Source organism: Oryctolagus cuniculus, chromosome 7 (assembly GCF_051225735.1).
Source record: "Oryctolagus cuniculus isolate XC-2025 breed Fujian yellow rabbit chromosome 7, ASM5122573v1, whole genome shotgun sequence".
In the NCBI taxonomy this organism is placed as follows: domain Eukaryota; kingdom Metazoa; phylum Chordata; class Mammalia; order Lagomorpha; family Leporidae; genus Oryctolagus; species Oryctolagus cuniculus.
In genome coordinates, this window is record NC_142873.1 from 22,215,815 (window position 1) to 22,243,608 (window position 27,794).

Here is a 27,794-nt window from a genome sequence, read left to right on the forward strand (position 1 = left end):
GATACTGCTCATACAGGGTGATGGGGCTTACCCTCCCCCAGTACGACTCCCCCCTCAGCCAATTACATTTTCCACGACCTGGTCACACGCTAAGATGCTGAGGCTAAAGATTTCAACATACAGGTTTTGGAAGGACAATTCAGCCCGTGGCATTCTTCGCCAGGTATGGGTGTGTCTTGTGTGTCAGCCCGTCTTCGGTTGCTGTAACAGCGCGTCTGAGGCTGAGTGCTTGTAAAGGAAGATCATTGAGCTCACAGTTTTGCAGGCTAAAAATCCGAGATTAGGCAGCCCCGTCCATTCGGCCTCTGGTAAGGACCCTCTTGGCTGCGTCACAACTTGGAGGAGAAGCTGAAAGGAGCGTGGGTGCGCGCAGGAGCCGGGACGTGGGGTCCTCTCGTTTCACAGCAAGCCCCTCCCAGGAGAACTCTCTCTGCAGAAACAGCACCTGAGACCTAACCCCCTCCCACTGGGCCCCACCTCTTAAAGGTTCCGTCACCTCTCACGTTGCCACCCGGGAACCATGTTTCCAGCACATGGACCCTTGAGGGAACACACCCAGGCCGTACCCAAACCATGCACCTTCTCCACGGCCTGTCGGTGTGCAGAAGCCAGCAACATAAACCTTAAGCATAGAAGACATTCATGGTGGGCCACGTTGGTCAGCAGAGAGACGCCCATGAGAAAAGGTGACATTTTGGGCCTCGAAGGACAGCTGGAGGGGGCCTTCTGAGCAAAAGCAGGCCCCTGTCAACATGCCAGTGAGCCTAGCGTCCTTCGGCATCTCGTCCTTAAAGCACTCCAGTGCTGGGGAGCCGGGAGCCTGTCGGCCTTTCTGGAATGGCCTGACCAGCTGAGGCGTCAGCCCCCAGGGGGGTGTTCTGTGTCTGGGGATGGCTCATCCCAGTGCTCTGTCTTTTCTCTCATGGCTCACCCAGGATCTCTGGTTCCTTCCCTTTGTCTGCTGAGCCCTTGGTAATGTGATGTGCAGGCTAGGGAGTGAATTCTGCTTGACCACTTCCTACCTCCAGCCCCTCCCCCAAGCTCCCTCCCCTGTATGTTTGCTCCAGAATTTCTCCTTTTGACAAGAGGCTTCCTGCAGGTTTCTCCCCTACTCCACACCCATTGGCAGGAAACGGGTCGTGACAGTGTTCCTCCTTGCCACAGTGAAGCTGGGGGACACGCTTCAGAGCTGGCCGCTTCCCATCTGCACGCGGAGCTCGCGGGAGAAGTGACGATGGCGTCACTGCTCCCTTTCAGCCCACTCGGTGTGGGCTGTATTCTTGTAGGGCTCTATTGTGCTGCTCTTCAAGCAGTGTTGTGGGAAGAGGAGATGAGACTTCCTCTGAAATTGCTGTCTGTTGTAGTCGCTGGGGGTTCTCTACTGTCCCTGTGGGTTCTGCACACAATAGACGCTCAGAACCACTCTCCAGCGAAATGTCTGTCTCAGGCAGGAAGGCACCTGACCCAGGCACGCGGTGCTGCCGTCACCATCAGGTTAGACGGTTGGGAACGCTTGGGTCGCTAGGAATCGAAGTCAAGTTATCACGGCGCTGGCGTTGGGGCACAGCAGATTAAGCTACCACTTGTGACACCGACATCCCATGTCAGAGTGTCAGTTCAAGTCCTGGCTGCTCGGATTCCAGTCCAGCTCCCTGCTAATGCACTTGGGAAGGCAGTGGAAGATGGCCCAAGTGCTTGGGCCCCTGTTATCCATGTCGGGGACCAGGATGGAGTTTCAGGCTCCTGGCTTTGTCCTGGCCCAGCCCTGGTCTCTTTCTCTGTCTCTCTGTCTCTGTCTCTCTCTCTCTCTCCATCTCTTCCTTTCTGTCATTCTGCCTTTCAAGTAAATAAATCTTGAAAAAAATAAAATAGGCCGGCGCCGCGGCTCACTAAGCTAATCCTAAGCCTGCAGTGCCGGCACCCCGGGTTCTAGTCCCGGTTGGGGCACCGGATTCTGTCCCGGTTCTCCTCTTCCAGTCCAGCTCTCTGCTGTGGCCTGGTAAGGCAGTGGAGAATGGCCCAAGTGCTTGGGCCCTGCACCCATATGGGAGACTGGGAGGAAGCACCTGGCTCCTGGCTTTGGATCAGCGCAGCGCGATGGCCTTAGCGGCCATTTTGGGGGTGAACCAATGGAAGGAAGACCTTTCTCTGTCTCTCTCTCTCTCTCTCACTGTCTAACTCTGCCTGTCCAAAAAACAAACAAACAGAAAAAAGAAAAAAAGAAAAGAAAATCAAGTTATTAGGCCAGGGCTAGTTGGGGAATCAGGCAAGATAAAGAATTTATTTCACACACTAATAGGTAGACTCTTAAAAAGGTACAATTTCTGGGGCCAGTGATGTGTTGTAGTGGATTAAGTCACTGCTTGCAAAGTGGGCATCCCATATGGGCACTGGTTCAAGTCCCGGCTGCTCTACTTCCAATCCAGCTCCTTGATAACGTGCTTGGGAGGGCAGCAGAGGACGGCCCAAGTACTTGGGCCCCTGCACCCATGTGAGACCCAAGTGAAGCTCCTGGTTTCTAGCTTTGACTTGGCCTGGCCTGACCCTGACCTTAACAGCCATCTGGGAAGTGAGCCAGCAGATGTACTCTCTCTCTTTCTGTCTCTCTGTCTCTCTCTCTGTAACTCTACCTTTCAAATAAATAAATAAATCATTATAGATATACATGTAATTTCATATAGTCTTCCTCATAACTTCTATGAGTTGAATTATGTTCCCCCTAAAAACGGTATGTCGTTGGCCTGACTCCCAGTACGTCAGATGTGGTCTTGTTCAGAAGCAGGGTCATTGCGGCTGTAAGTAGCTCAGACAAGGTCAGTAAGGCGGGGCCCCAGTGCAGTATGGCTGATGGGGTGTTCTTAAAGGAAGGCCACGTGACGACAGAGACACGCAGGGAGAAGGAAGGCCACGTGACGACAGAGGCAGAGAATTGCATGGTGCAGCAACTCCCCAGCAACAAGCAGAAGCGAGGAAGGGGCAGGGAAGGAGTCCCACCTGAATGCAGCAAATGCGACTTTCTTGTTTCTCCCCCAGGGTTTAGCATTGACCTCTCAGTGGGCCTCAAGTTCAATTTTGAGCTCTCAGCAGCCCCGAGAGGCAGCTGCTGACTCCCGACACAGAAGGCAGGTGGTTTGTGCAGGTCCCACAGCCGGCAGTGACAGCTGACGTGTGAGAGCCAGTCTGCCCCCGACACGGTGGGTGCCCAGCATGCTCACGCCTTTCCCGGCACCTCCTGGACGTTGCTCCCAAGGGCTGATCTGCCCACCTGGCCTCCCTAAGCCCAGTGGCCTCCCTTAATTAGCAGCTGTGTCAGTGGTGGTTCTTTATGGAGGCCCCAAAACTATAGATGCAACCCAGTATGTACCTGTTTATTTTCTCCTCAACCTTCCATATGCATCTTAATCTTGAAAATTTATTTATTATTTGCAGGAAGAGATGGAGAGAGGGAAAGAGAGAGAAAGGGGGAGGGAGGGCAGGAAGGAGGGAGGAGAGAGAGAGGGAGAGAGAGGGAGAGGGAGAGAGGATAAACCAGAGATCTCCCATCTGCCGATTCACTCTCCAGATGCCCACTGCGGCTGGGGCTGGCCAGGGCCGAAGCCAGTGGCCTGGAACTCAATCCAGGTTTCCCACGCCAGTGACAGGAACTGTCCCTGTGGCCTGCCAGGGTGTGCACTGACAAGAAGCTGGAATCAGAAGCCGGAGCTGGGTATGAAGCCCAGGTGCTCCGATGTGGGGTGCGGACGTCTTAGCCGCTGGGCCGGACACCCAGTGCCGTGTACGGTTCACAGTGTGAGTGAGCCTGCGTGTGGACGCTGCCACCAGGAAGGAGCGCAGCCCCCTCCCCGCAGTGGGCCGTCCTTAGCCTGCTGTAGGAAGTCCTCTCCCCTCAGGAGGTGGGGTGGCGGTGCGGGCAGCGCCCTCCCCCTCCCTCTCACCTGTCTGGGCGTGTTCCTCCCAGGTCCCTCCGTGCGTGGTCAGCGTGTGCCACGTGCCCCTTAGGCACAGGCCCTGGTTCCCCTCAGGCGGCAGCCCCGAGCGTGAGGGTAGTTCCAGCCTCTCCTTCCTGTTTGCCCCGGACTGGCTTCCCGGCAAGGTCAGGCAAGGTCAGCTAGGGACTTCAGGAGGAGGGGCCTCCCTTCCCTTGACCGCGGCGTGGGGACACAGCTTCTGCAACCAGGAGGACAAGGCCAGCTCAGATGGCGGAGCAGAAAGGCGGGAGGTAGCTCTCCATGCAGCCTGCACCGCAGAGCTACCAGCTTTGCAACTGCCCGCTGACCGACTGCAGGATTTCCTGTTGTTGAGTTCCCTTTGTGTTTTCCTGTTAGACACCATTAAAGCATCATGACTGCCTCGGTGAGCCGGGGCCAAGGCGTGCTGTTCATCCGAGGGACATGGAGACGAACCGGGAAGGGCTGGCCTGGGGCTCCCAGCCAGAGGGTCAGGGGTGGTGCTGGGGGCACGGGAGCACAGCCATTCATGGCCCCGGTGCTCAGGAGGGAGATGAAACAGGGCACCAGGATGAGCCATGAGGGTGCATTGTGTCTTATCCAGGACAGGGAGGGGCCCTCTGCTCAGGAGACAGCTGGAGAGGGAGCCACACAGAGGTGGGGGGCAGAGATGAGGCCAAGGGCACCTCGGCAGAAGCCTCGTCAGGTACGTCAGTCTCCAGCTTTTCTTTTTGAAGATTGACTTATTTATTTGAAAGCCAGTTATAGAGAGAGGGACACACACACACACACACACACACACAGATCTTCCACCCACTGGTTCACTCCCCAAATGGCCACAGTGCCTGGGGCTGAACCAGGCCAAAGCCAGGAGCTTCATCTGGGTCCCATGTGGGGGCAGGGGCCAAGCATTTGGGCCGTCTTCCGCTGCTTTCCCAGGTGCATTAGCAAGGAGCTGGATCAGAAATGGAGCAGCCAGGACTCGAACCAGTGCCCACATGGGATGCCGGTGCTGCAGGTGGCAGCTTGATCTGATACACCACAGTGCCGGCCCCAGTCTCCAGCTTTTTATAAGCTCTCCCTCAGTGGAGTGAATGAGCAAGTAAGTGTATGTGGACAAACCTGTGGCGAGATCTGTGATGAGCTAGGGCTGAGGTCTGCTTCCTACAAATTCAGTTTTTCTGTGTTCTTTCTGTGCCTCCCCCCATGGTAGTTTTCCTTTAAAAATAACGAATGTAATTTTTAAATAACATTGTTGCCACAGTGGTCCTGGGCGCCCGCCTGCCTCAGCTGCTCTCTGGTTTGTCTTTGTGGCTGAGTGACCACTAGGGGGCGACATAGCTCCACATGCTGAGCCTCATGCCTGGTGCAGCTGGACCTGCCCAGGGAGGAAGCTGCAGGAACCATTCCGGCCTGGCATTTTGCAGCTCCAGGAAGTTCACCTGCAAATGCATCTCCCAGACAGAGCAGACAGGTAGACCATGTAGCTGGCCAGGCCTTTTACTGACAGTGAAGGGCGTTCAGTGAGTCCCTGTTTGCCAAGAACAAGTGTGTCCCTGCCCTCACAGGGATGACATTCTAGAAACAGGTGGGCACCACAATGTGGAGTGGTGGCGAGTGCCACGAAGGAAGACCAGGGCCCGGGGATGCGGGCTGGAGCGGTGTTCGTGTGGTAAGGTCTGCAGGACTGGTGTGATGGAGACATCTAGGCAGGCAGGGGGTGGAGCTAGGGGCCCAGCAGAGGGCCCAGCAGTGCAGGTGTCCTGAGGCCGGCAAGGAATATGAGGGGGAGGCGGCAGTAGCCCTGCAGGAGGAGGGCAGGACTCCAGGTTCAGTGCAGTGATAAGCAAAGCTGTCAGATGCCGACCAAGAGAACGTCTTGCCTTTTAAAGGAATGAACCTGACTACTGTTCAGAGCAGAGGTGACAGAGGTGGAAGGCAGGGGGCCAGCTCAGCAGGCACTGGGACAGACCTGGAGGTAAATTTTGGTGGTCTCTCGCCTCCCACACATACAAACAATCTTCCCAAAGTTCATAGAAAATCAATATTGTGAAAAATCTGTGCATGAATTTCAAAATGTTTTGCACCCAGATCAGCTTATCTTTTAACTCCAGTTTCCATGAACTTTCTGAAGTACTCTCATCTATTGTATTTTAGAAGCATGTTCCTTCCCAGAAAGCCACAGTTGTGTGGTGGCGTTTGGCCAACTGGCCTCCTCTGGTCCCTCATGGTCAGTGGTCCACACTTATGGAATAAGCCCTGCTGGGCACTGGGGCGTTATCTTTGTTCTATTAGGAAAAAACAGAGTTGGAAATGGCTGACCTGGACAGCCTCCTACTCTGATTACACCGAGGGCTACTCTACGTCACGACCATGGTACAACCATGGGATCTGGAAGGACAAGAGAAAAGCAAAAGGTGCAGAATATCCCCTTGGCACCCAGGGACAGGGCCATCTGCCTGGCGGAGACTCGCAGCGCTGGGGCCTTCAAATGAGGTCACACGGTCTCCTTGCAGTAGTTTTTTTTTTTTTTTTAAGATTTTAATTTATGTATTTGAGAGTTAGAATTACAGACAATGAGAGGGAAAGACAGAGAGAAAGGTCTTCCTTCCGCTGGTTCACTCTCCAAATGGCCACAATGACCGGAGCTGGATCGATCCAAAGCCAGGAGCCAGGAGCTTCTTCCGGGTCTCCCATGCAGGTGCAGGGGCCCAAGGACTTGGGCCATCTTCCACTGCTCTCCCAGGCATTAGCAGGGAGCTGGATGGGAAGTGGAGCAGCTGGGACTAGAACTGGTGCCCATACGGGATGCCAGCGCTGCAGGTGTAGGATTAACCTACTGCACCACCGTGCTGGCCCCTGCAGCATGGTTTGAAAACACTTTTGACCACTGTAAGCAAGGCATGTGATGACGGTGATCCAGCACACATGCACGTGCCACTAAACACCGCTTTTTACAGAGCGGTATTTACCCAGGACTGTGTACTCCGCTTTCTAGGCTGTTCTTTGTGCCTGCTCTAGCTGACCCAGAGAGTTGAGTTCATGCTGGCGTGGGGGTAGGGTAATGGCAGTTTGGACAACACCGCCATAGATGTTCCAAGAACAACAGAGTGAGTTTGGAGTGCCTACGAGGGGGTCTGATTTGGGCAGTTCTCAGGGCACCGAGAACCTGCCGCCAGTGAGCGGTGCAATGGCAGCTTCTCGGACTGCTGGTTTCCAAGACCGAAGTTGTGAGGACTTTGAACACCCAGAAGTTTGATTTTCTCTGTGTGCAGTTGAGTTGGAACACTCCCGTTCCAGCGCTCTAGGCCTGCAGTGGCTGTGCCGCCCCCCTCGGCCCTCTGTCCCGCTCTCACGCATCTGTGGATCTTTATCAGAGGGCCTGTTTGAGATTCCAATGGGCTTTGCAGAGCACTTTGTTTAACTTGTCAAACTTGGGGTCCTTTCACACTGGTTCAGCCTTGGATCACAAACAGCTCTTCCTTTCTAGCCCAGCAACTTGAGTTTATTTTTCAAATAAAAGTCTGTTTTCCCATAAAATGCCAAAGGTTTTGTACTGCGTGTGGAGGAATGAACTTGGGCTCGTAAGACTTTAATTTAGAGTCTCCAAGTCTTCAATTTACATGCCAAGGGCTTCCCAGGGCTGCGAATCACCCGCTCCGGCTTGTCCCACAGAACAAACACCCGGCGCGGAACGCTTGTGAGCATCAATAGGGCCCATTGTCCCTAAAGGGAGAGCAGGACCAAAAGCGGGGGTCAGACTGGAGTGATTTTCGTTGTCCAGCATTGAGGTCTCGGCGCCCAGCTGGTCCCTCTGCAGAACCGCTGTGGGAACACCTCCTTAGCCCTTCCTCGGGATGCCAGTTAGCGTCCCGTCCACTCGGGGTCCTACCCGGGAGGCAGACCCACACTGCGTGAACACAGGCTAATACTGCTATAGCCTTGACATTCTTAACCCGGATAGAAGAGGGGAGGGCGGGATGGGGTGGGGGGCTGGAAGCTGGAGCTGGGGGCCGCAGGGGCTCTGTCCGGCAGCAACAGGAGCCTACTGCTGCTCCAGCCTCTCCCTTTCCCTCGTGGAGAGCGGACCTGAGCATCGTGGCTGATGGGGTCAGGGGTCAGCCTCTGTACACCAGACAGAGGAGGGGAAGGACAAGGAGCAGACACATGGCAGACTGCCTGAGTCAGCCGTACGTGCCTGGGTGCCGAGCCCGGTGCCTGGGACAGACGCAAGGACAAATCCGTGTGGGTGCACCCCCCGGGCTGCAGGGACGGGAAGCTTTCAGCCCATCGGAAGTAGAGGGTGGTCACGAAGCGCCGCCAGCACCTATGTTCCAAGGAAGCTGTGTCTGTGAGGATACACCTCCCTCCCCCACCGTGGCTGCTCACCAGACCCGCAGTGGCTGGGCAGGCAGAGAACCCTGCGGGCCTGCGGGTACCACATAGGGTCCTGGGGCCTGACAGGAGGGGAGCGAGGGGAGGGGGAAGCCCAACAGGTGATGGAGGGGCGGGGGGAGGCAGGGAGGGGGCAGAGGCGCACCTGGAATCATGTGGCACTGCTTGCCCCCTGCCCGGGCGGGGCCTCTCCGACATAAACATCCTGGGAAGCATCTGGAAGCCTGGCCAGGACTGGAGAGTGGGAGGCACCCGGGAATGGCCTCCCACTGCACTGGCCGTAAAGCGGCTCTCCCACAACCCCTCCAGGGCAGGCCGCCCTGCTGGCTGGGCTCCAGCCACACAGCCCTGAGCGCGGGCTCTGCCCAGAACTCCCGCTCCCGTTCCCGTTCCCCTGGCCCGCTGCTCGACGGATCAGCTCGGTTTTGGACTGTCCGTTTTTGTGGCTCAGCCTGTGCCCTTGATGAGGCAGGGCAAGCAGACTGGCAGTCAGCTCAGAAAGGAGTCGGGGCAGGCGTGCCAGGTGGGGAGGGGTGGGAGTGGGGGTGGGGGTGGGGGGCGTGGTCTTGCCTTCCCCCCCCATGCAAGTAGCACGACTCTTGGCACATCCCAAACCACATGTGTAAGCCTGGAGGCAGGTGACTGGGGAGAGGGGCAGGGACCCCAGGGAGCCCTCCTGCTCAGCCAAGAGAGGGCTCTCCTAAACCAGTACTTGCCACCTCTCTCCGTGAAGGCCAGATGGGGCCCTTTTGCAGCCAGAGACAAAGCCAGTGGGCACATCCGAGTTCCCATCCGTCTCGATGAAGGCAAGTGGCCAGTGGGCAGTCATCTGCTGATGCCAGTTTTTACAATGTGAGCCTGATTATGTCACCCTTTGTTTGACTCCTTGTGGCCTCCTCGACAGTGGGGCTAAAATCGCGAGCTTCCAGGCCCGTGCGGCTGCTGGGCCCGGCCGTCGGCAGGCCCTGCTTCCTCCTGTCCATTGCCTGTCCTCCTGGGCTTCCTGTTCTCTGAGATGTTGACCGTGTCCCACCTCTAGGCCCAGGCTGCACCACCCCAGGCAGCCCTCAGCTGAAGAGAGCCCCTTTTGCAGGCGCTGCCCCTCCTGGGGCCAGCCTGCACCCAGGCCCCTGGTCCATATACAGACTTGAAGGACAGCACCCCGGAGCCCACCTCAGGACAGCTCTGATTGCCACCCCAGCTGCACATCCCTGTGGGGACCCTCCGGGTCTGCCCCTGTGCTGCAGTGGACGTTGATCCCAGGAGCATTCCCTAGCACTCGTCCTGTTTGACCTTCCTGCAGACAGCTGCGGGGGTCGCCCTATCTTCAGATGTCTGGGAAGCAGGGACAGAGCAGGGGGAGGGGAGCAGGTGGGATGGAACCAGGCCTGCACAGGTGGGAACGGGCGGATGGCTAGGGAGCGGGAGGTGCAAGAATGGAGGTAGGAGACTGAAAAGTGGGGGAGAAGGGAGCCAGGCGCTTAGCCCAGCTCCAGGCTGTTCCCAGTGAGTTCCACAGAGGGCCCTGGTCTGTCCCCGGATGTTGCGAGAAATCGGCAGTGCTGTGGCGTTCACCGTGCCCAGCACAGCTAGATTTGCCCTGGGTTGCTCAAGGCTGGTGCTGGCCGAGTTCCAAGCACAGCTCCTTCCCAGGCTGAGAGGCTGCCCCTCATTCCTGTCACACACACACACACACACACACACACACACACACCCAAGGCCACCCAGGGCCCTGCACTCTCTTGCTATGGCTGGAGCCTTCTGGATCGGGGCAGCTGATGAGATCTGAATCCTGGGGCTGAGCAGACTTCAGAAAAACGTGACTCATCTTGCCTGGCCACAAAGAAAGGAAAAGTATGTGTGGCATCCCAGTTTCCTGAAAAGTTCAGCCAGAGGTGGTGCACAGCAGAGTTATGTGGCCCGGCACCCAGTGTGGTCCTTGGGAGGACGCCCTCTGGTGGCTGCCAAGCAGAAGGAGCCAGGGTCTGCCCCAGCCTGGGCAGGGCTGCGTGTGTTGGGGCGATGATTATTTGGGTGGAGCCAAGGAAGAATTTTTGGAAAACTCTCCTGTCCCTCTGGGAGTTATAAAGTTCATTCCCCTGCGGGCCTGCGGGGGTGATGATCCTCCCTCGGGAGACTGGAGAAGCGGGCAGTGAACCCTGCAGGATTGCTTTTCAAAAATAACATTTTATTTGGACAATTTCAAACTTATAGAAAAGTCACGAAAACAGTACAAAGAGTTCTTATATACTCCTTCCCCGGGTGTCCCAGTGTTAGCATTTTGTCCCATTTGCTTCTCTCTCTCTCTCTATCTCTCTCAATGTGTAAATTTATGTGAACTCTGAGCTCTTGAGAATAAGTTGCAGACATCACGCCCCTTAGCCCTAAGTTCTTCAGGGTATATGTTCCGTAAGAGCAGGGTCACTCTGCTAATCACAGTACCATTGTCTGGACCAGGAAGCCAGCGTCCGCCCGGCGTTGCTAGCCATGCCGCAGACCTCATTCGCATGTGCGGAAAGTCTTGGTGCCATCATTCTCTGGGTGAGGAAATCCCCTGCCAGGCGTCACAACTCGCCATGTCTTCTCTCCAGGCTCTCGCTCTGGAACAGCTCCTGGCTCCTGTCTCATCTTGCAGGGCTCTCGCATCTCTCAGCAACACAGCTCACGGTGTTTGGGTTCATCTGGTGCTTCCCCCTGAGCAGGTTCCGGTTTTTGCAGATTGGCAGGAGCACCCTGCACCACGGCAGAGAGCCCATGACGCCGAGGCACCTTCCTGGGGACATGAACTCAGGTCACACGGCTAAGGGAGGTGGCTGCTGTGACAGGCCTCGCCCTTTCTCTTTGGAACCAGCCAGTATTTGGGGCAGTTATGTTGGAGTTACGTAAATATCCCCTCGGTCGTCGAATTCCCTTTGCTGGTTTAGCCTCGGTCAGTGATTCTTGACAAAGCTATTACCCTGGTGATCACTGAAAGGCGGTTTTCTAGTGTTATTATGGATTCCACACTGACAGTTTGAGGTTGTACTTTAAGGAAGATTCCAGGGCATGTATGTAGGTTCATATGGACTCACGCATTTGTTGTTGTCATAGTTTGAAACTCAGATTGTCCCAAAGTCAACCAGAAGGGGCCACTTCAGGCAGATCCCTGTGTTGTTGGGTCACCCCCCTTATCTTATAAGCACTTCCAAGTTCCTGGCCCATCTTGTACTTCCCTGGCCTAGCCCTGGTGTCAGCCATGGCTCCTAAGAGTTCTTGCTACTTTAGTAGCAAATAGTGCTTACAAATAAGATCTCAGCACCTGTTTGCTCATTGCAACACTGGGTGTTTCTGCTTCTAGGCCTTCTCAGCAGATATATTGCAGACAATTTAAGCTCATGGTGGAGAGGGGAGTGGGTGTTTGGCACAGGGGTTGAGACTCTGCCTGGCCAGCGCTGTGGCTCACTAGGCTAATCCTCTGCCTGCAGTGCCAGCACCCCAGGTTCTAGTCCCAGTTGGGGTGCCGGATTCTGTCCCGGTTGCTCCTCTTCCAGTCCAGCTCTCTGCTGTGGCCCAGGAAGGCAGTGGAGGATGGCCCAAGTCCTTGGGCCCTGCACCCACATGGGAGACCAGGAGGAAGCACCTGGCTCCTGGCTTCAGATCGGTGCAGCATGCCAGCTGTAGCAGCCATTTGGGGGGTGAACCAATGGAAGGAAGACCTTTCTCTCTGTCTCTCTCTCTCTCTCACTGCCTAACTCTGCCTGTCAAAAAAAAAAAAAAAAAAAAAAAAAAAAAAGACTCTGCCGGGCAATCAAAGCCAAAATTGACAAATGGGATTACATCAAATTGAGAAGCTTCTGTACTGCAAAAGAAACACTCAGGAAAGTGAAGAGGCAACTGACAGAATGGGAGAAATTATTTGCAAACTATACAACTGATAAAGGATAAATAACCAGAATATATAAAGAGACCAAGAAAATTATATAAAGAAATTGGGACTGGGAATGAGAGAGGGAAGAGGAGGAGGGTGGAGTGTGGGTGGGATGGCAGGTGTGGTGGGAAGATTCACTATATTCCTAAAGTTGTGCTTATGAAATGCATGAAGTCTGTGTTCCTTAAATAAAAGGTTTCTTTGGGAAAAAAAAAAAAAAGACTCTACCTGGAATATCCATATCCCATATCAGAGTGCCAAGGTTCAAGTCCCAGTTCTACTTGTGATTCCAGCTTCCTGCTGATGAGTACCCTGGGAGGCAGCAGGTGATGGCTAAGGTACTTGGGTCCCTGCCTTCCACTTGGCAGACCCAGACTGAGTTCCAGGCTCCTGGCTCAGCCCTGATTATTGCTGGCATTTGGAGAGTGAAGCAGCAGATGAAAGATCACTCTCTCTCTTGCCTCTTACCCTTCTGCCAGCATTTCAGATAAATTAATTAGTTATGAAAAAGCTTATATGTAGGGCAGTACTTGAAAAGCACAGAGAAGACACACCCACACAGTTGGATAGTGTGTTGCTGTAAAAAATGTGGCATCTTTGAACCAATATGGCAGAAAGTGTATGCAGCCAATTCCCGGGAGATAAGAGAGTGGTCCTTACACGGCCATCACCAGAAACCCAGATTGGAGAAGAACTTACCCATGTTTGCCTCTGGCATCTGTAGGCTCAAGTGAACTTTTTTATTGTGCTAAAATACATATAACATGCAGTTTACCACCGTAACCACTTTGAAGTGTGCATTGCAGTGGCGTTAGCTACATTGCCAGTGTTGTGCAGTCATCACTGTCTGTTTCCAGAACTGCTTCATCACCCCAAATGGAGACCTCAGTGCCACTGGCCATGACTCCCGCCTCACCCTCCCCCCAGCTCCTGGAGATGCTAGTCTGCTTCCTGTCCCTGTGGATTTGCCTCTTCTGGAGCTCTTGTACAGGGGACTCATACAATACGAAAGCTCCTGTGGCTGGTTTCTTTCACTGAGCTTGCTGTTTTAAAGGTCCGTGCACATCATTGGTGTGTATCAGGAATTCATTACTTTTTACAGCTAAGTTATACTCCATTGAACATATAGACCGCATTGGGTTTATCCATCCGTCCATTGCTGGGCATTTGGACCGTCTCCATTTTGACTTTCGGGAAGACTGCTGCTGTCAGTGTTTGTGTGCACGTTGTTTAAATACCTAGGAGTGGCATTTCTCAGTCATGTGGTAATTCTGTGTTTTAATCTGTTGGAGAGTGACCAAACTGTTTTCCATAGTGGCTTCACCATTTGCGTTCCTAGAAGTGATGTGTGAGGGTTCCAATTTCCCTACATCCTTGCCATTAGTTATTGTCTAATTTTGTAAACCTGTGGCCACCTTGATTGCCATGAATGGTGCCTCATTGTGGTTTTATTTTGCAGTTTTCTAACAATGTTGGGTATCTTACTGGGCTGTCCTTTTGTTGTGTAGTGTAGTTCTTTCAATCTGGATACCAGACACCCCATACAAATGATTTGTAAATGTCTTCTCCCATGCTGTGACTTGTCATTTTTCTTAATAATAACCTTGGTGCACAAAAACATTTACTTTTGATGACCAAAACCCCTTAGTATGGGGTTGCTCCTTGGTACCCACACATGACCCACGGAGACACTTGAACTTGTTGCAATGAAGCAAGGGGAGTGGCTGACCCAGTCACTGCAGCTCATTGGTTCAAAGGAATGACTCTTGTAGGAGAGATGGACATCAGAATGGGCTGGTGGATGAGGTCCTTTTTCATAGCCCCTGATTCTCTGCCTACCACAGTGGGAGGGGCTGATTTGGTTTTCTGCTCCCTCTGATGCTGTGAAGGGCGGTGAGCAGCCCCAGGCTGCCCGAAAGCCTGCAGACTGAGCCCTAGAACTTTGGAGAATCAATCACAGATCCTCTCACAGTTGTCATCGCAGGGAGTTGAGCTGATTTTTCTGCCCCTAAGCAGAGATAAAAGGTGAAGCCACGTGGCAGGACAAAGCTGCTCCTCTTCCTGCTCCTGGTGACAAGGTGCGTCTCAATTCGCTTCATTGCCTTTAAGGCTGCACATTGCTGGTTTTTCTGCTTTGTCTAACCACTACCATTTACTGGATTTTGCTTGCATGTTTGCATTTTTTTCTTTTAACCAAAAGACATTTATTTACAAGATTTCTTACTTGAGCAGCAATGAGAATCAAGAAACATACAAACAGTTAACTAAAACCTCACTTATAGTCTTCAAGCCAGTTTATAAAACAACTGGAGCAGCTCCTGACTCTCAGGCTGGAGAGATGTCTCTCTCAGCGCCCTTCAATTGCACAAAGATACACATTTACAACCCAAGGCGTCTGTGCAAACAGCACTGTGGCATTTGGTTCAGCTGTGGTAGCCTCTAGAGCACTACTCCCTGTTCACCTTACATAGCTGTTCCGCACTTCAGATTTCTTTGTCGGCTTCTTTCTCTTTTTCTCCTTCTTTGGCATTTTCCTCCTTTTCGCCCTCTCCGGCAACCCCCTCCTCTTTTTTCCCGCCACTGTTGGCTCCTTTCTCTTCTTTTTTCTCGGCTTTCTCTTGCCCTCCTGCACTGACACCTGTTTTCTCTCCTCCTTTGTGCTGAGCGCCGACGTTAACTGCTTTGTTATAGCCTTCCCGGCTCCAAGCGGTCTCAAAGGCCCAAAACTGTATTCTGGGGGTGAGGATGGTGTTCTCCTCAGTGGAACCCTGAGAGCAATCTAGTCGCAGCAGAGTACCATAGTTGCAGTCTTCCACGATCCCTTCCAACTTCAAGCAGAATGGCCTTCACTTCTCTTTTGTAGAATCTGATTTGAGTTCTCCTGGATCTAATACATCCATCTTGAGTTTCTCAAAAAATTTTTCGGAACTCAGAGTAGATTTGGTCATCCGCTTTGGTGAGTTTCAGGAACTGCGGGTCAACTGATGAAATCAGCTTGTGATACACCTCAGCAAGCTGCATTGTTCTTGCGGCCCACGCCATTTCAGTATGGATCGTTGCCGTGAGACTGTGCTGGGAGAGAAAGAGTGTGTGCCACAGACGCCAGCTGCCCGGAAACCAGAAACCGGAAACCAGCTCATCGGCTCCACTGCTGGCCTCCCTGATGGCGCCTGCTTTTTTTTTTCTCCTCTTTACATTTTAATTTTTGGCGAAGTAGTTCAATCACATTGTTAAAGCATCAGACGATGCAAAATGATTTTATTTAAAGACACACGAGTCCCTCACTCTGCCAACACTCAAAAGGCACCTATTAAAATTATATGTGAATCCAGCCATTGTATGGTTTATCCATGTTAAACCTTGTACATTGGCTGCCTAAGACAATGGATGATGAGAGACTCACTTCCCCACCCCACCCTTCTCCAGTGTCCCCTCTGTTTTCTCTTTTTTCCTAAATTAATCCATCTTTGCTTTTTATTGTCCCCTAAGAGCATTTTTCCCCTAAGAAGCCGATGAAGTTTGAATGGAGCAGGTGTACTGTACACTGCCTGTGTGTCTGTGCTGTGTGGAAAACCCGAGGCTTTATTACCCCTTCCCAGGAGCCAGTTGTCCCTGCGTGGGGTGACATCACCCTCACTGAGAGTGGTACCTTCAACAGAACAGAATTTGAGGTGAGGCTGCCTCGAGTAGAGTGACATCTGATTCATCTGGGGTAGGGTCCATCTGAATTCGTGAACAGTCTGAATTATAGAACAGTCTGAATTATAGAACACTGTTTCATTTTTTAAAAAGATTTATTTATTTATTTGGAAGTCAGAGTTAGAGAGAGAGAGGGAGAGACAGAGAGAGCTTCTATCCACCGGTTCACTCCCCCAAAGAGCCGCAATAGCTGGGAGCTTTTTCCAGGTCTCCCATGTGGGTGGCAGGGACCCAAATAGCTGGGCCATCCTCCACTGCTTTCCCAGACTCACGAGCAGGGATCAAGATCAGAGGTAGAACAGCCAGGACTCAAACGGCGCCCATATGGGATGCAGGCGTCGCAGACTGCGGCTTAACCCGCTGTGGCACAACGCCAGCACTGAGAATACTGTATTAACTTTATTTTGTCAATCTCAGGGAATGAACCAGCCACATAATCTTCTAGGTGTCTAGGACTTGAGCCATCGAGTACCAAAACACTTAGCTGCATTGGACGCTTTGCAGTTTTCTTACTCAAAAGATACTAAACAACGCATTACTCGTTACAGAGGATCTCGGGTCCTCATTAGGTTACCCATAGCGTTTCAGATGTGAGTACATGCTGCAGCACCAGGACCTCTGGCCGTCCTCCCTGAGTTCACACACTTCCTGTTGCTTGCCTCAGGCCGCCTGCTGGCTGTGGGAAGTCAGCGCTGCTGCTTTAAATAGCACCCATCCTCTCCCCCATTGCCACCTCCTACTAAGAAATCAGTGGTTGTACGTGTGCTTACAAAGAGCAAGTCCCTCATAGGAGAGCTCCTTCACTCCCCGTTCAAGAAATAAAGTGCTCGGGCTTCAGAGCGATGTGTCTGATGAGCAGGCTTTTGCACAGGTATTTCTGATTTCTCCGTGGAAATCTGCAGCTGTGACTGCCAGTGTGTGTGGTGCTCCTATTGCAAAGCCCCGTGCCTGCTGCGCGGGCCCAGAACTGCTGAGCCCCACATTCTGTCCAGTCTGCAATCTCAGCAGCGGGCCCTGGAGCCAGCGTCTAGGGCGGGCACTGTCAGGTAACCACCGCTTGTCCGCAGCTTTCCCTGCGAGGTTCTTCGAGGCGTGTTGTGTCTGACCTAGTGGTGCTTGCTAGGGCCTGCTTTTTGGAACGACAGCTTACTGGATATTTCTGCTATTTCTGCCCACAGAATGGGTTCAGTCTGTATTAGGGTCTGTGTTATGGGAGAAATGTGGACTAAATTAAATAACTCAAAATTGCATGCTGATAAATGAAGCTGAATCGCCTCTAAGATGCTTCTGCTTGACCCGAAGTGTCTTACGTCTTTCTGTCTATGAACCTGTTTTAGAATATATCTCACTACAAGGAGGAGACAGACCAAGAGCAAACTTCAGCTCAGCCTCATGCCATCATCTAGTGGTTTCCAAATGAATGCAATGCAAAGACAACTGGGGTCTTCCATGAGAAGCCCCAGGTCCTGCCCAGTTACCAGCGAGTGAGGAGGAGACAGCCAGACAGGCCTTCTGCTGAGCCTGCGAATTAAGCAGGCCTCGCTCCTTGCCAAGGCTGGGCACGTTCCCATCGCATTTCAACATTTCTACGATGTAACATGGAGAATGAAACAGAAAACCCAAATGCAGGCCTTTCGTTCAAACTTTGGTGTCTGGGTTGAGCAGCCTTTGCTCTGTGGCCCTCTCTGAACCCAGGGCTCAGCCTCAGGCCCCCTGAGAGTCGGGAGGCCTAGGCATCTTGGCACATTCTTGTCACTCCCCACTCTTATCTTAGGAGCCTTTGGGGCCCTGGCCTGACATGCTCTTGGGGAGTCCTAGCCAGAGACCACAGAGGGGTTGGAGGCCCCCACCAGGGCCCTTGCATGGGGCATGGGATGTCCCACCAAGATCTGAAGGGCCTCTAGGGCTCTCCTGCTTTTCCAGGCACTACACTTTGGCATGCAGAAAGTAATTATTGCCATTGTTTTTCACTGTTTGTCTGTGGTGTTAAAATTAAGGTACTCCTGTGGTCACGGACAATGCTCAGTGGCTCTAGACACCACTGGTGTGCGCAGAGGTAGTTTTGTGCCCAGAAGGTCACCCTCTTGTCACTCCAAGGCTCTGAACTCCTGTTCCTGTGGGGGTCACAAGGCCGTGTGTGACTGTGAGTGTGCTGGGTGACACGGAGCCAGCATGGGAGCGTGAGTCATGTGGGGCGGGGTGCTCCTCGGAGCTGAAAGACTCATACACAGCCCCTGGGGAGGGGACACAGGAGGCCCCAAGGAGGTGACACAGCAATCAGAGTCAAGTGCGACGTGACCTTTAGAACTTTCCATGAAATGTGACACAGTATTGTGCAACCAGCAGGAGAGCTCTGGCAGGTGTGTGCTAACACATGTTGGCTCTGGGGGCACCTGCACCCTCTTACATAATGAGATCATGTGGGAGTGTAGCCTTTCGGAATGTGGGTGCTTTTCAGGTACTGGCTCGTGACCCACAAAGGTCTCAGAATGAATTTTCAATCAGTATGTCCTCGTCTACTTTTCCAACATTCCAGCAACAGGAAAGAGGCAATGGGGTGGGGTGGGGGGCCTAACTGCACAACAGAGCCAGCATCTACACCGAGCTCTCCCGCTGGCTGCCCTGGGACCTGGGACCTGGGCCAGGCATTTAATGCCTCTGAACCTCTGTCCCTTTGTATGTCTTGAGTTGAAGAGCAGTGGCTGGCCTCCTTGCATCACCACCTGTTAGAAGATCTTAGGAGAGTGCTTGGGAAAGTCTCTCCACTCCGTGCCGATGGAAGGTGTTGCTGACTGCGGTGCCCCGACCCAGCGCGGCCCTGCTGTGCAGGCTGCACGCTCGGCAGCCGGGCTCGTTCTCCTGCCTGGAGCTCACAAGCTTCAGCACCCTGCCCCTGTGCCGAGGGCTGAAGGCATGTGTAGCAAGGAAGCCCTGCCCTCACTCTCGGCTAATCCACTCCCATCCAAGCCACGTGTGGTGACCTCAATGAGATGGTTTACGGCTGCACACCACTCAGCACCCATGGTGGCTTCACGGAGGAGGAAGGTTGGGATCTTGTCTAAAATGTGACTCGAGCATGTGTGGAAGTCCAGAGGTAGGGTGGACCTCAAGGGGATTGACCTGTGGGTGTCCCACATCCTGCCCTGCGGGGACGAGGATGGGCCGTCCTGCAGCCTGCTCAGCCTGACGGCTCAGCCATCAGCAGCACACAGGCGTAGCGAAAGCCCCGTCCCCAGAAGTTGAGGGGAGCTGCGTGGGCTGCCCCCTGCTCTGCAATCCCCTTGACCTCTCCTTCGCCACCTGTTAGACAGCCTGCCTGTTGCATGCTTTGCAGCAGTCAGATGCATAGAGGCCGGAACACCTGGTAAAAGCCACACTCTAGGGTGAACTGGACCTGTTTCTCTGCCGGTGTCCTGTGGCTCTGCCGCAATGGATGTCCCTTAGGGTGCGTGCAGAGTTTTGGCCAAGCAAGATTGGAGCCCAGCCAAGAGCAGGGGCCAGTCTGCTCCTGGACAGCCTGTTAATGAACCCCCAGGACAGCACCCCCTACCCTCAAGGGCACTGTGGAGCACAGAGCGGCTGCCTGCTCGCTGTGCCCTGGCCCTGGGACCTCCTGCAGTGAGTGCTGATCCTGTTCCTTCTGTGGAAGTGTGGAAGATGGTCCCTGCCAGCAGGGAGCTTTCAGCTCGAGTGGAGAGAAGATTCACACCAACATAGTGAGAATAAAATCAGACAACGGCGCAGGCTAGCAGCGTGAAAGTCTCAAGATAGCACTCTTCACCACCATTCCATTTTTCTGGCTATAGGATGTAGGTTTATAGTTGAAAATCTGGAGGAATGGTAACAGCCAAAAAACCCACAACCACATAAAGAACACAATCTGAGTGACCGTAATGCCACCCCCCTCCAGATCTTGTAACACTGGCGCGGAGTGGTGATCGGAAAGCCCTGACCCCTCCTGGCCAGGACCGGTGCTAGAGATAAGGGATGAGGGTGTGATCCCAGCCAGCTGGTGCTGTTCCAGGCTTTTTGTGCAGCACCAACCAGGACCTGGACTCAAAGTACCATCCAGAAAGGGCCTGGCCCTTTAAGAAGGACTTTAATAAAATGCCCTTCCATCTTAGGAGCCATCCATCCATTTTTTTGTGTGTGTGTGTTGTTTTTTTTTTTCAGCCTTTCCTCTTACTGAAAGCATTCCATCAGAGGGGGTCGCAGTGTGTGGAGGGACCATCAGCCTGGGAAAGTTCGAAGAAGGGACTGCCAGAGCCCCGCCCTCCTGGGGGCTGGTCCCCTTCCCAGCCTGTCAGTCTCACTGAAGGGGTGGGGGCCTGCTCAGTCAATGGGTCGCCCCTCCCTGTGAGCACATCAGGCGGCCGGCGTTCCTTTCTAATTGTGAGATGAGAAGCTTGGTCCCTGATTTAAGGATTTTTCCAAGCATGTGTGAGTCCAGCAGGAAGACCCCAGGGGTGAGAAAGCCGGCTGTGAGATCTTCAGGAAGTGTGCCAGTCCGAGAAGAGTGTTCATCAGAGTGTGTGCAGCACAGAGGCCGGCGCACACTGCCCATCGTTGTGCCCTTGTGCCCCGCACCCCACCTCCCAGTAACTTAGCAAACCCTTCCCAGCACCCCACCGCTCCAGCACTAGACCCAGCGTCGCCAGCAGCCTTTTCCTCCGGCCCGGGTCCAGCTGGTCCTGGGGAGAATATTCCGAGCGAGGCCGAGGCACCTGTGGGTACAGTTAAGGTGTCTGTGGGAGTCTGTGTCACTGTTAAGCTTGTCCTATCTGTAGTCATCCAGCTTCTCTTAAAGCTGCACTTAGCCTGCTCGCCCAAAGCCTTCCGGGATCCATCCCGTTGGACAGAGACCTATACAGGGCCAATTTTTTTTTGCTGAATCAGACCAACTCCACCATCATTTTCCCCTCAGCAGCAGAACAGTGACCCTCACAGGTCCAGGCCATTCTATCCTTCGCTGTGCCTGACTGCCGGTTCCTTCCTACCCCCTACAGAGGCGCTGAATGTTGTCATTGAGCGCATTCCTGGAGGAGAGCCCAGAGCTGGGCGGCAGCCACGAGCCCTGGCCTGCAGGGCAAAGGAAACACTGTGCCTTCCCCACTTCTGTGCACAGCAGCACAGCAGCGTCCCAGGTGGGGTGAGCCGGTCTGCCCTGTGTTGCCAATGCAAGGTGCACCCCTTCCCCAAGTCAGCACACCCCCTTGTCACCAACTCCCCACTCAGCTGCCCTGTGCTGCAAGGTGACTGGGATGCAAATGAAGTCTTTGAAACGTGGTTCTCCTCTCTTTCACCTGTAAGTTCCCCAGCCTGCAGATCAAACATTCCAAGTGAGGATGTGTGGAGAGACCCCCCCCCTTCCAAATCCCTTCAGTGCACAGTGGCCCTGGCGAGTCCCGTGGGGGTCGGGTCGGTGGAGGGCTTTGAGCTCTGGCCTTGCTGTTGACGTTTCCCAGGCATGAGAAGGAGCAGTACGGTGGGAAGATGTGAATTTGGAAGGCAGATAAGTCAGCTTTAGAATGATCTAATCCCAGGGGTTCAAGTCCACGTTCTCGCCGTGCGATCCTAGTCAAACTACCTCTCTGGCCCCATTGCTCATCCTAAAATGAAATAGTGTTGCTGATGCCTGCCCTGCAGCCTTGTGGGAAGGGTGAAATAAAATAATTCTTGTAGGGTGGCCAGCACCCTGCCTAGCAGTTGGTAGGTGCTCAATACATGGGAGTGATTATTAACATGTGGTTCTTAGAGGCCCAGAGTAGCATTGAATTATTCATAGCACCTAATCCTCTCGATCAGCAACCGTCCAGAGTATCTGCTGCAGGTTAATAACGAGGTGCTGACGAGTTGCCATCTGAACCTAAGCACAGAATCATCAGGCCTGCCTGTGTCACCGCGGATTTCCCTCATGAACTTTTTAAACCCAATCGCTTTTAGGTGCAAGGCTTTGAAATAGTATTTATTTCTGTATACCATATTAAATAGGACAAGATTGTTATATTGGCTTAGACAAAACTTCTTCTAGTTTTTATGTATCATTTCAACACTTTTTAAAAATTTATGTATTTGAAAGGCAGAAAGAGAGAGAGAGAGAGAGAGAGAGAGAGAGAGAGAATCTTCCTCTGGTTGACTCCCCAAATGCCCACAACAGCCAAGGTTGGGCCAGGCCAAAGCCAAGAGCCCAGAACTCAGTTCCCGTGGGTGGCAGGGACCCAGGCACTTGAGCCGTCAGCTGCTGCCTCTCGGATGTGCATTAGCAGGAAGCTGCCGTTGGGAGTGGAGCCAGGGACTCCGAGACGGGGTGTGGGCCTTTCCCGCAGCTGCCTGTGCTGTGGCAGAGTTCTCATCCCTGTTGTTGAATACGCGTCTTCCTTGCTGGTGCACTGATTCACTGGTCCTGTTCTAGAGGCCTTTGGCTTTGTTTGCTTGTTTAATTTTTTAAATTGGGAGACCAGTTTTCATAGAAGATAAATTGATTTTTTTTAAATCTCCACATGAAACTGCAAAACCTATGAAGTACATCTTTTTCAGAGTTTAATCACAGCAAGTGTGGGCTAGTCATGGCTGTTCGACAGTAGAGAGGATCCTTTCGTGGACACGGGGGCCCAGCAGACAGTGGCTCGCTGACTCATTCCTCCACGGGCATGGCACTGCCAGGCCTGGCGGCTCCTCTCTTCTCCACACCCTGCAACCCCGCAGCGCGATTCAGGTTCCTCTTTCCTGGGCAGAGCTGGGTGCATCTCATCCTGCCCCGTCCCTCATGTGATGCCACTGATTGCCCATTCCGGCCACTCCTGCTCATCGGTCACACTTGTCCCTGTCCCAGCAGTCAGTACCGTGGGGCAGTTGATCTCTGCTTGTCCCACCCATTTACAGATCCCTTGAGGGCAAGACCTGCTCTGTCTGCACGGGTGTCCTTGCTACAAGTATGTGGTCACTGTGCCTACCCATCAGTCCCGATGGGAAAGAGGAGCACGCTGAACTTAGGATCTCTGGAAGAGAGTTGAATGCAGCAGCATCTGCCCGGCCAGAGCCAGGCTACGGTCAGCCCAGATGTCTCCAATGCCGCCCCCAAAAGATGAGGGAGCCAGATCCTTCGTCGGGAGATGGCACAGCCAGGCCAGAGTGACCTGAAGGGGTGGAGAGGTTGTCTCGGCTCATCCATCCCCCGGATCCTGCTGGTACCCCCCATTTGGCTGCACCTCACCAGAAGCCAGAGGGAGTTAGCCTAAGGTTGCAGCTTATCCAGTCAACAGGAGCAGACTGGAGGGTGGATACAGGGGCCCAGGGAACTCCTCCCACCTTGCTGGTGCCTTGCTGCGTGATGTATGACACCTGGGCCCTACCCTTTTGGGGCTCCCAGTTTTCTCTGTGGATGGGCCATCTTAACAACAGGGAGTAGAGGTCCTAAAATCTCGCCGCGGAGGGCAATGTCCCCTTTCCAAAAGTGATCAGGGAGGGCTCACCTGGGGAGGGGGTGCCCTCTGAATTGGGCCATGAAAGCTCCCCAGGCCTTCAGCAGGCAAAGATGGAAACTGAGGGCAGCAAGAAGGGGGGACGGGGAAGGGAAATGGGGAGATGGGGTAGGTTAAAAATTCAAAGTACTTCCTTCCCGAGAGGGCTCCCAAGGAATAGTGGTGGAGTCGAGGGCGGGGGGCAGGGGGAGATGACCCAAACAGGTTTCCGAGGCTTAGGCCGGGCCTCAGAGCATTTCCTGACCCCACACGCATGGAACCAAGTAAGTGGTGTCACTCAGAGAACAGGGGCACAACAGCGGAGAGAAGCTGAGACCGTTACGTCTTGACCCACTCACTCAGCAATGATGTGACAGTGGAGTTACTCCGGTCAAGTGCGGCTGGGGCCCGTAGGTAGGGAAGAGCAGGCACTCAGATCTGGGCGGGGGACCTCCGCAGGCTGCCCCCACCCCTGCACGTCCCTGGGGTCTGGGAGGTCAGAACCAGCCAGAGCTGCTCCTGAGCGGACGTGTCACCCTGCCTTCTGTGGACTGTGGCCAAAGGGATACCCCCGGGGATGTTGGGGGGGCAGGAGCGGAGAGTCCAGGTTTCCTCTCACTGAGGCAGAATCCTAGACTTCCCTTGTTGGGGCCTCAGGTGCTTGGCCAGATTCCACCCGAAGTGGGTTTCCCTGGAGACAGAAAGGCAGCCACCTTCTTCTTCCCCACCTGCGGCTCTAGCTTGGGGACCCACCTTTATCTCTTAAAGGAATCGTGGTGAATGGGCCGGGCTCTGGGAGAGTGAGAGGTGAGAGAAGGCCTGGAAAGAGAAGCTTGGTCCCTGAGTGGGGCGGGGGGCTGGGTTGGAGGAGTTGAGTGGGATTCTTCTGAGTGTGGGTCCAGGCTCCCAGGGCGCGTGGCTGGGGACCCTCCTGCCTGTGCACCCGCTCCTTCCCAGACACACTGGAGACAGTAACAGTCTCGCAGAAGAAAGTGACAGCACTGCAGATTCTTGAAGGCTTTGCCACCCACACAGGCAGCCAGGAGAATCCAGGCTCTGATCTTTAATTGGGGGTTACTTAGCTGGTCTGACCCAGTCTTGTTCTCCTGTGGTCACTTGGGCAGAATCTGCAGAGATTCCGAATGTTCCTGTTACAAGTTCAGGCTGTTGGAACTAGACTAAACCCTAAAGTGACCTAGTCTTTTCGCGGTTCACGGAGCAGGAAACTGAGGCCCCGAGACGGTAAGGGACTTTCTCAAGGCCACACAGCTGGCTTTTGGCAGAGGAGCTAACCTCCGTGTAGTCCAGTGAAGATATCGGCAAAAAGAAAACAAGAGAATTTTTTTTGTCCTGTCCACTGCTTCTATGGCTTAAGTTGCAGAACACGTACAAACTGAAAGCTTTATCTTTTGTTTGATCGGATCAGCTGTTTGGCCTGTGAGTCAAGGAGATTAGGATCCCAGTCCTGACTGACGCCGGGACCTCAGGCAAGTCACAGCCCCAGCCTCAGTTTCCCCATGTGCAGTGGAGGGCAGTGGGACTGCTCTACAGCTCCCAGCAAGACCAGAGCTCAATGTTGCATTTGCTGGAAACCTGTCAGTTCCAGAGGCGCCCGTACCCACCCCCTCCTTAAAGATGATCTTACAGTGTTCACTGGGTGGAGTGGAGCCGTGAGCCAAAGTAGATTCAGCAACTTCCAGCCCAGGGACCTGTGGCTTCTCCACAAGCGGCAGCCAGAGCCTGCTGACCCCGCGGAGCCCTGGAACACATGAATCAAAATAGTTGTGTGATGTCATGTCATAATGGGAATGCGCGCTGGCCAATTGGCGCCAAGACTCGTCTGTCCTGGGTGGTTTCCTTTTACAGTCTTTTTAAAGAGACATCATGCAGAGCTGCACATGACTAGCGGCTTGTGCTCCCTTTGCCTATTTAGTCTTCCCTCCTTTTTAATTGCAAGGAGAGGAGAAAAAAAAAAAAAAAAAAAAACAACCCTGGCGTGTATCCATGAGTGGCTGACCTTAACTATATAAACAGATCCCCTGCGAAGCTGCGTTTGTGCCTCCGGCAGCTTCTTGCCTACTTAAGGACAGCAGCCAGCACTCCAGTTGCTACGGCAGGAGGTGCGCGGCCGTCAGGACTGCCCAGCCCTCGGGAGCCCCACGGTCTCCAGAGTGAGAGCCGCGGTGGGCTTAGCCGGCGAGTTCTGTGGCTGCTGCCCTAGCCCACGATTCACGCTCACCTGGAGGTGAGACCACTCAGCCTCGCAGCCTCGCACGGGCTGCTGCCGGAGCTCCCGCGGCTGTGGAGTAGCCTGCACCTGCTGGCCGATGCCACACCCCTCGCAGCTCCCTGCCACCCGGAGCTGACACCGGCCCTGTGAGTCCTGATATGGTCACCTGTCGCCAACGCTACTCATGAAGCGCTTTGGGAGCCTGAGGGGCAACAGGAAACACAAGGACCAAAACCGCAGCACGGAGAGGCGCCAGTCGGAGCCCCACGGCCTTTTTGGTAGGACTTGCCCCTTCCCCCAAATCTTGAGGGCCGAGCCTCAGGAGGGACCCAGGGCGTGTGTGTACACGCACCCTCCCGCACAGTGGCCCTTGCCGCTGCTGCCTGCTAACCCTGGCTGCACCCCTTAGCAGTGAGTGGTTAGAGCAGAAGATTGAGATGTGGTCCTGCTTGATGGGGAGGCTGCTGCGTGAGCTGCCCAAGCTAGCCTTCTGAAGCTGTGTCCTGTCTCTGTCTGACCCGGGGATGTTAGTGGTCCGTGGCATTGGCAGTTAGGAAAAGTGGTGGCCTGGGGGATAGATAGGAATGGGTCAGAGCTGTTAATTTCAACTGTGAAAAATGAATTGTGTGGGTAGAGAGAAGCATTGTCAGAGGTTCCCTAAGGCTGAGTAACCTGGCAGATTGCGGGTTAACATGAGGGGAAGCACCTGCCCCATTGGTGTCCCTGGGGAGAAGCTTGCTTTGTGATCTTCTGTAAGACCTCCAGCTGCAGGAGGGGGTCCAGTCGGTCGGACCAGATGTGGCTGGGATCCAAGTGGCGCCTCCGTGATTCAGTACTTCTGGGAACTGGGGGGGGGGGGGAGGGGGCTGTGCTCCTCTCTGTAGCTATACAGGTGGGTCCTCAGGCGTTCTTGGCTTGCCAGGGTGGTTTGAGGTGGCAGATTTCCTTTAGGAGGGCTCAGCGATAGCCGGCTGCTGATGTCACTGCTTGGGTGGCACAGGATCGTTCTGAGCGGTACAGGGGGTCTCACTCCAGCTGGGGTTCGTCAGCTTGGTCACACCACCGTGCAGGAGACACAGCCCGGTGCGGGAGTCAAGAGGGGCAAGCTGACGGGGACCCATGCCCAGCGTCCCCTGTGTGCAGTGTGACAGGTTAAGTGGCAGGAAGCTGCCTTTGACAAAGCATCCGGGCAGTAAGTGAAAAGTGGAACGGAAAGGAAAGAAAAGCCGGCATAAAATCCACCTGGAGCTCTTGCTGCCTCCCTGCTGCGTGGCTCCGGGCGGTCAGGTGGGTCAGTGTCCTCCTGAGGACTCTGCGGGGGGCCAGTGCGGACCGTGCTCCTTGGATCCAGGGACATTCAGCCTCCTGTGGGAGAAAACCCATTTCAGAGAGTCGGAGAGCAGGGGTCTCACGGAGGGGAGTTTGCACGGGAATAAGGCACTCCACCATCACCACGGAGAGACCCCCTGGACTTGAGGTCCATTGATATGACCTAAAAAGAAGACTCTAATGTTAGATAATAAAGTAATAAGCACTCACTTACTGTAGACTTGAAGCTGAACCTATTATTGGACTAAAAAAATCTGCTTTTGCTAATGGGAATGGGCAGGCCCGTTATTAAAGCCCTATTATGTGCCAGACGGTGGTTTCTCCCTTGGCATTTAAAAGCTGGCAGTCATCCTGTCTTCTGGGCTCCTGAGATCAACTTAATATGTGCATCTCAACCGCGTTGTGCAAGTGCGCCCGTGTAGATGCCCCAGCATGGACCACAGGGTCCTCAGCGTTCTCCCCACACCCACCAAGCCTTCCTCGGGGATTTGGGGAGCAAGTGACAACGCCACAGCCCCTCCCCGGGCTGAGGCCCCTGGGTGGTGGCCAGAGCCCAGGAGCTAGCTTTGCTGTGCCCCTGACTTTCAGAGTTGCAGTGAGAGGGGGCACGAGGGAGGCCAGCAGGAGGTGTTAGCCCCTCTGCAGTGCCCAGCGTGGGATCCACTGAGTGAAGGAAAAACAGCTGAAGAGAGTCGGCAGAGAGCCTCGCTCCCAGCTCTCTGCTCTGGAAATCTGACCCCTCCCCGCACCTTGTAAGACCCAGCTGTGGGATCAGTCTCTCCAGAATCACTCCCAGGGACCCATTCTATGACCTCCTGGCCCCTGCA

At 54.0% G+C, this 27,794-nt stretch overlaps 1 protein-coding gene and 1 pseudogene across 8 annotated transcripts in view; one reads left to right on the forward strand and one right to left on the reverse strand.

Moving 5' to 3' along the window:
• Positions 1-27,794, forward strand: part of PRKAG2 (protein kinase AMP-activated non-catalytic subunit gamma 2) — a 312,250-nt gene that overhangs the window by 109,601 nt on the left and 174,855 nt on the right. For 2 of the 8 annotated variants that reach the window (XM_051857063.3, XM_070077299.2), the window contains exon 1: positions 25,285-25,916. The exons of 5 other annotated variants lie outside the window; for them this stretch is intronic. In XM_051857063.3, the coding sequence (XP_051713023.1) occupies positions 25,823-25,916 (94 nt within the window). In that variant the 5' untranslated portion in view covers positions 25,285-25,822. Of the gene's footprint in view, positions 1-25,284; positions 25,917-27,794 lie in introns of those variants that run through there. One more of the 8 variants, XM_070077304.2, reaches the window with a different exon arrangement.
• Positions 14,604-17,532, reverse strand: LOC127493506 (protein PBDC1 pseudogene; annotated as a pseudogene).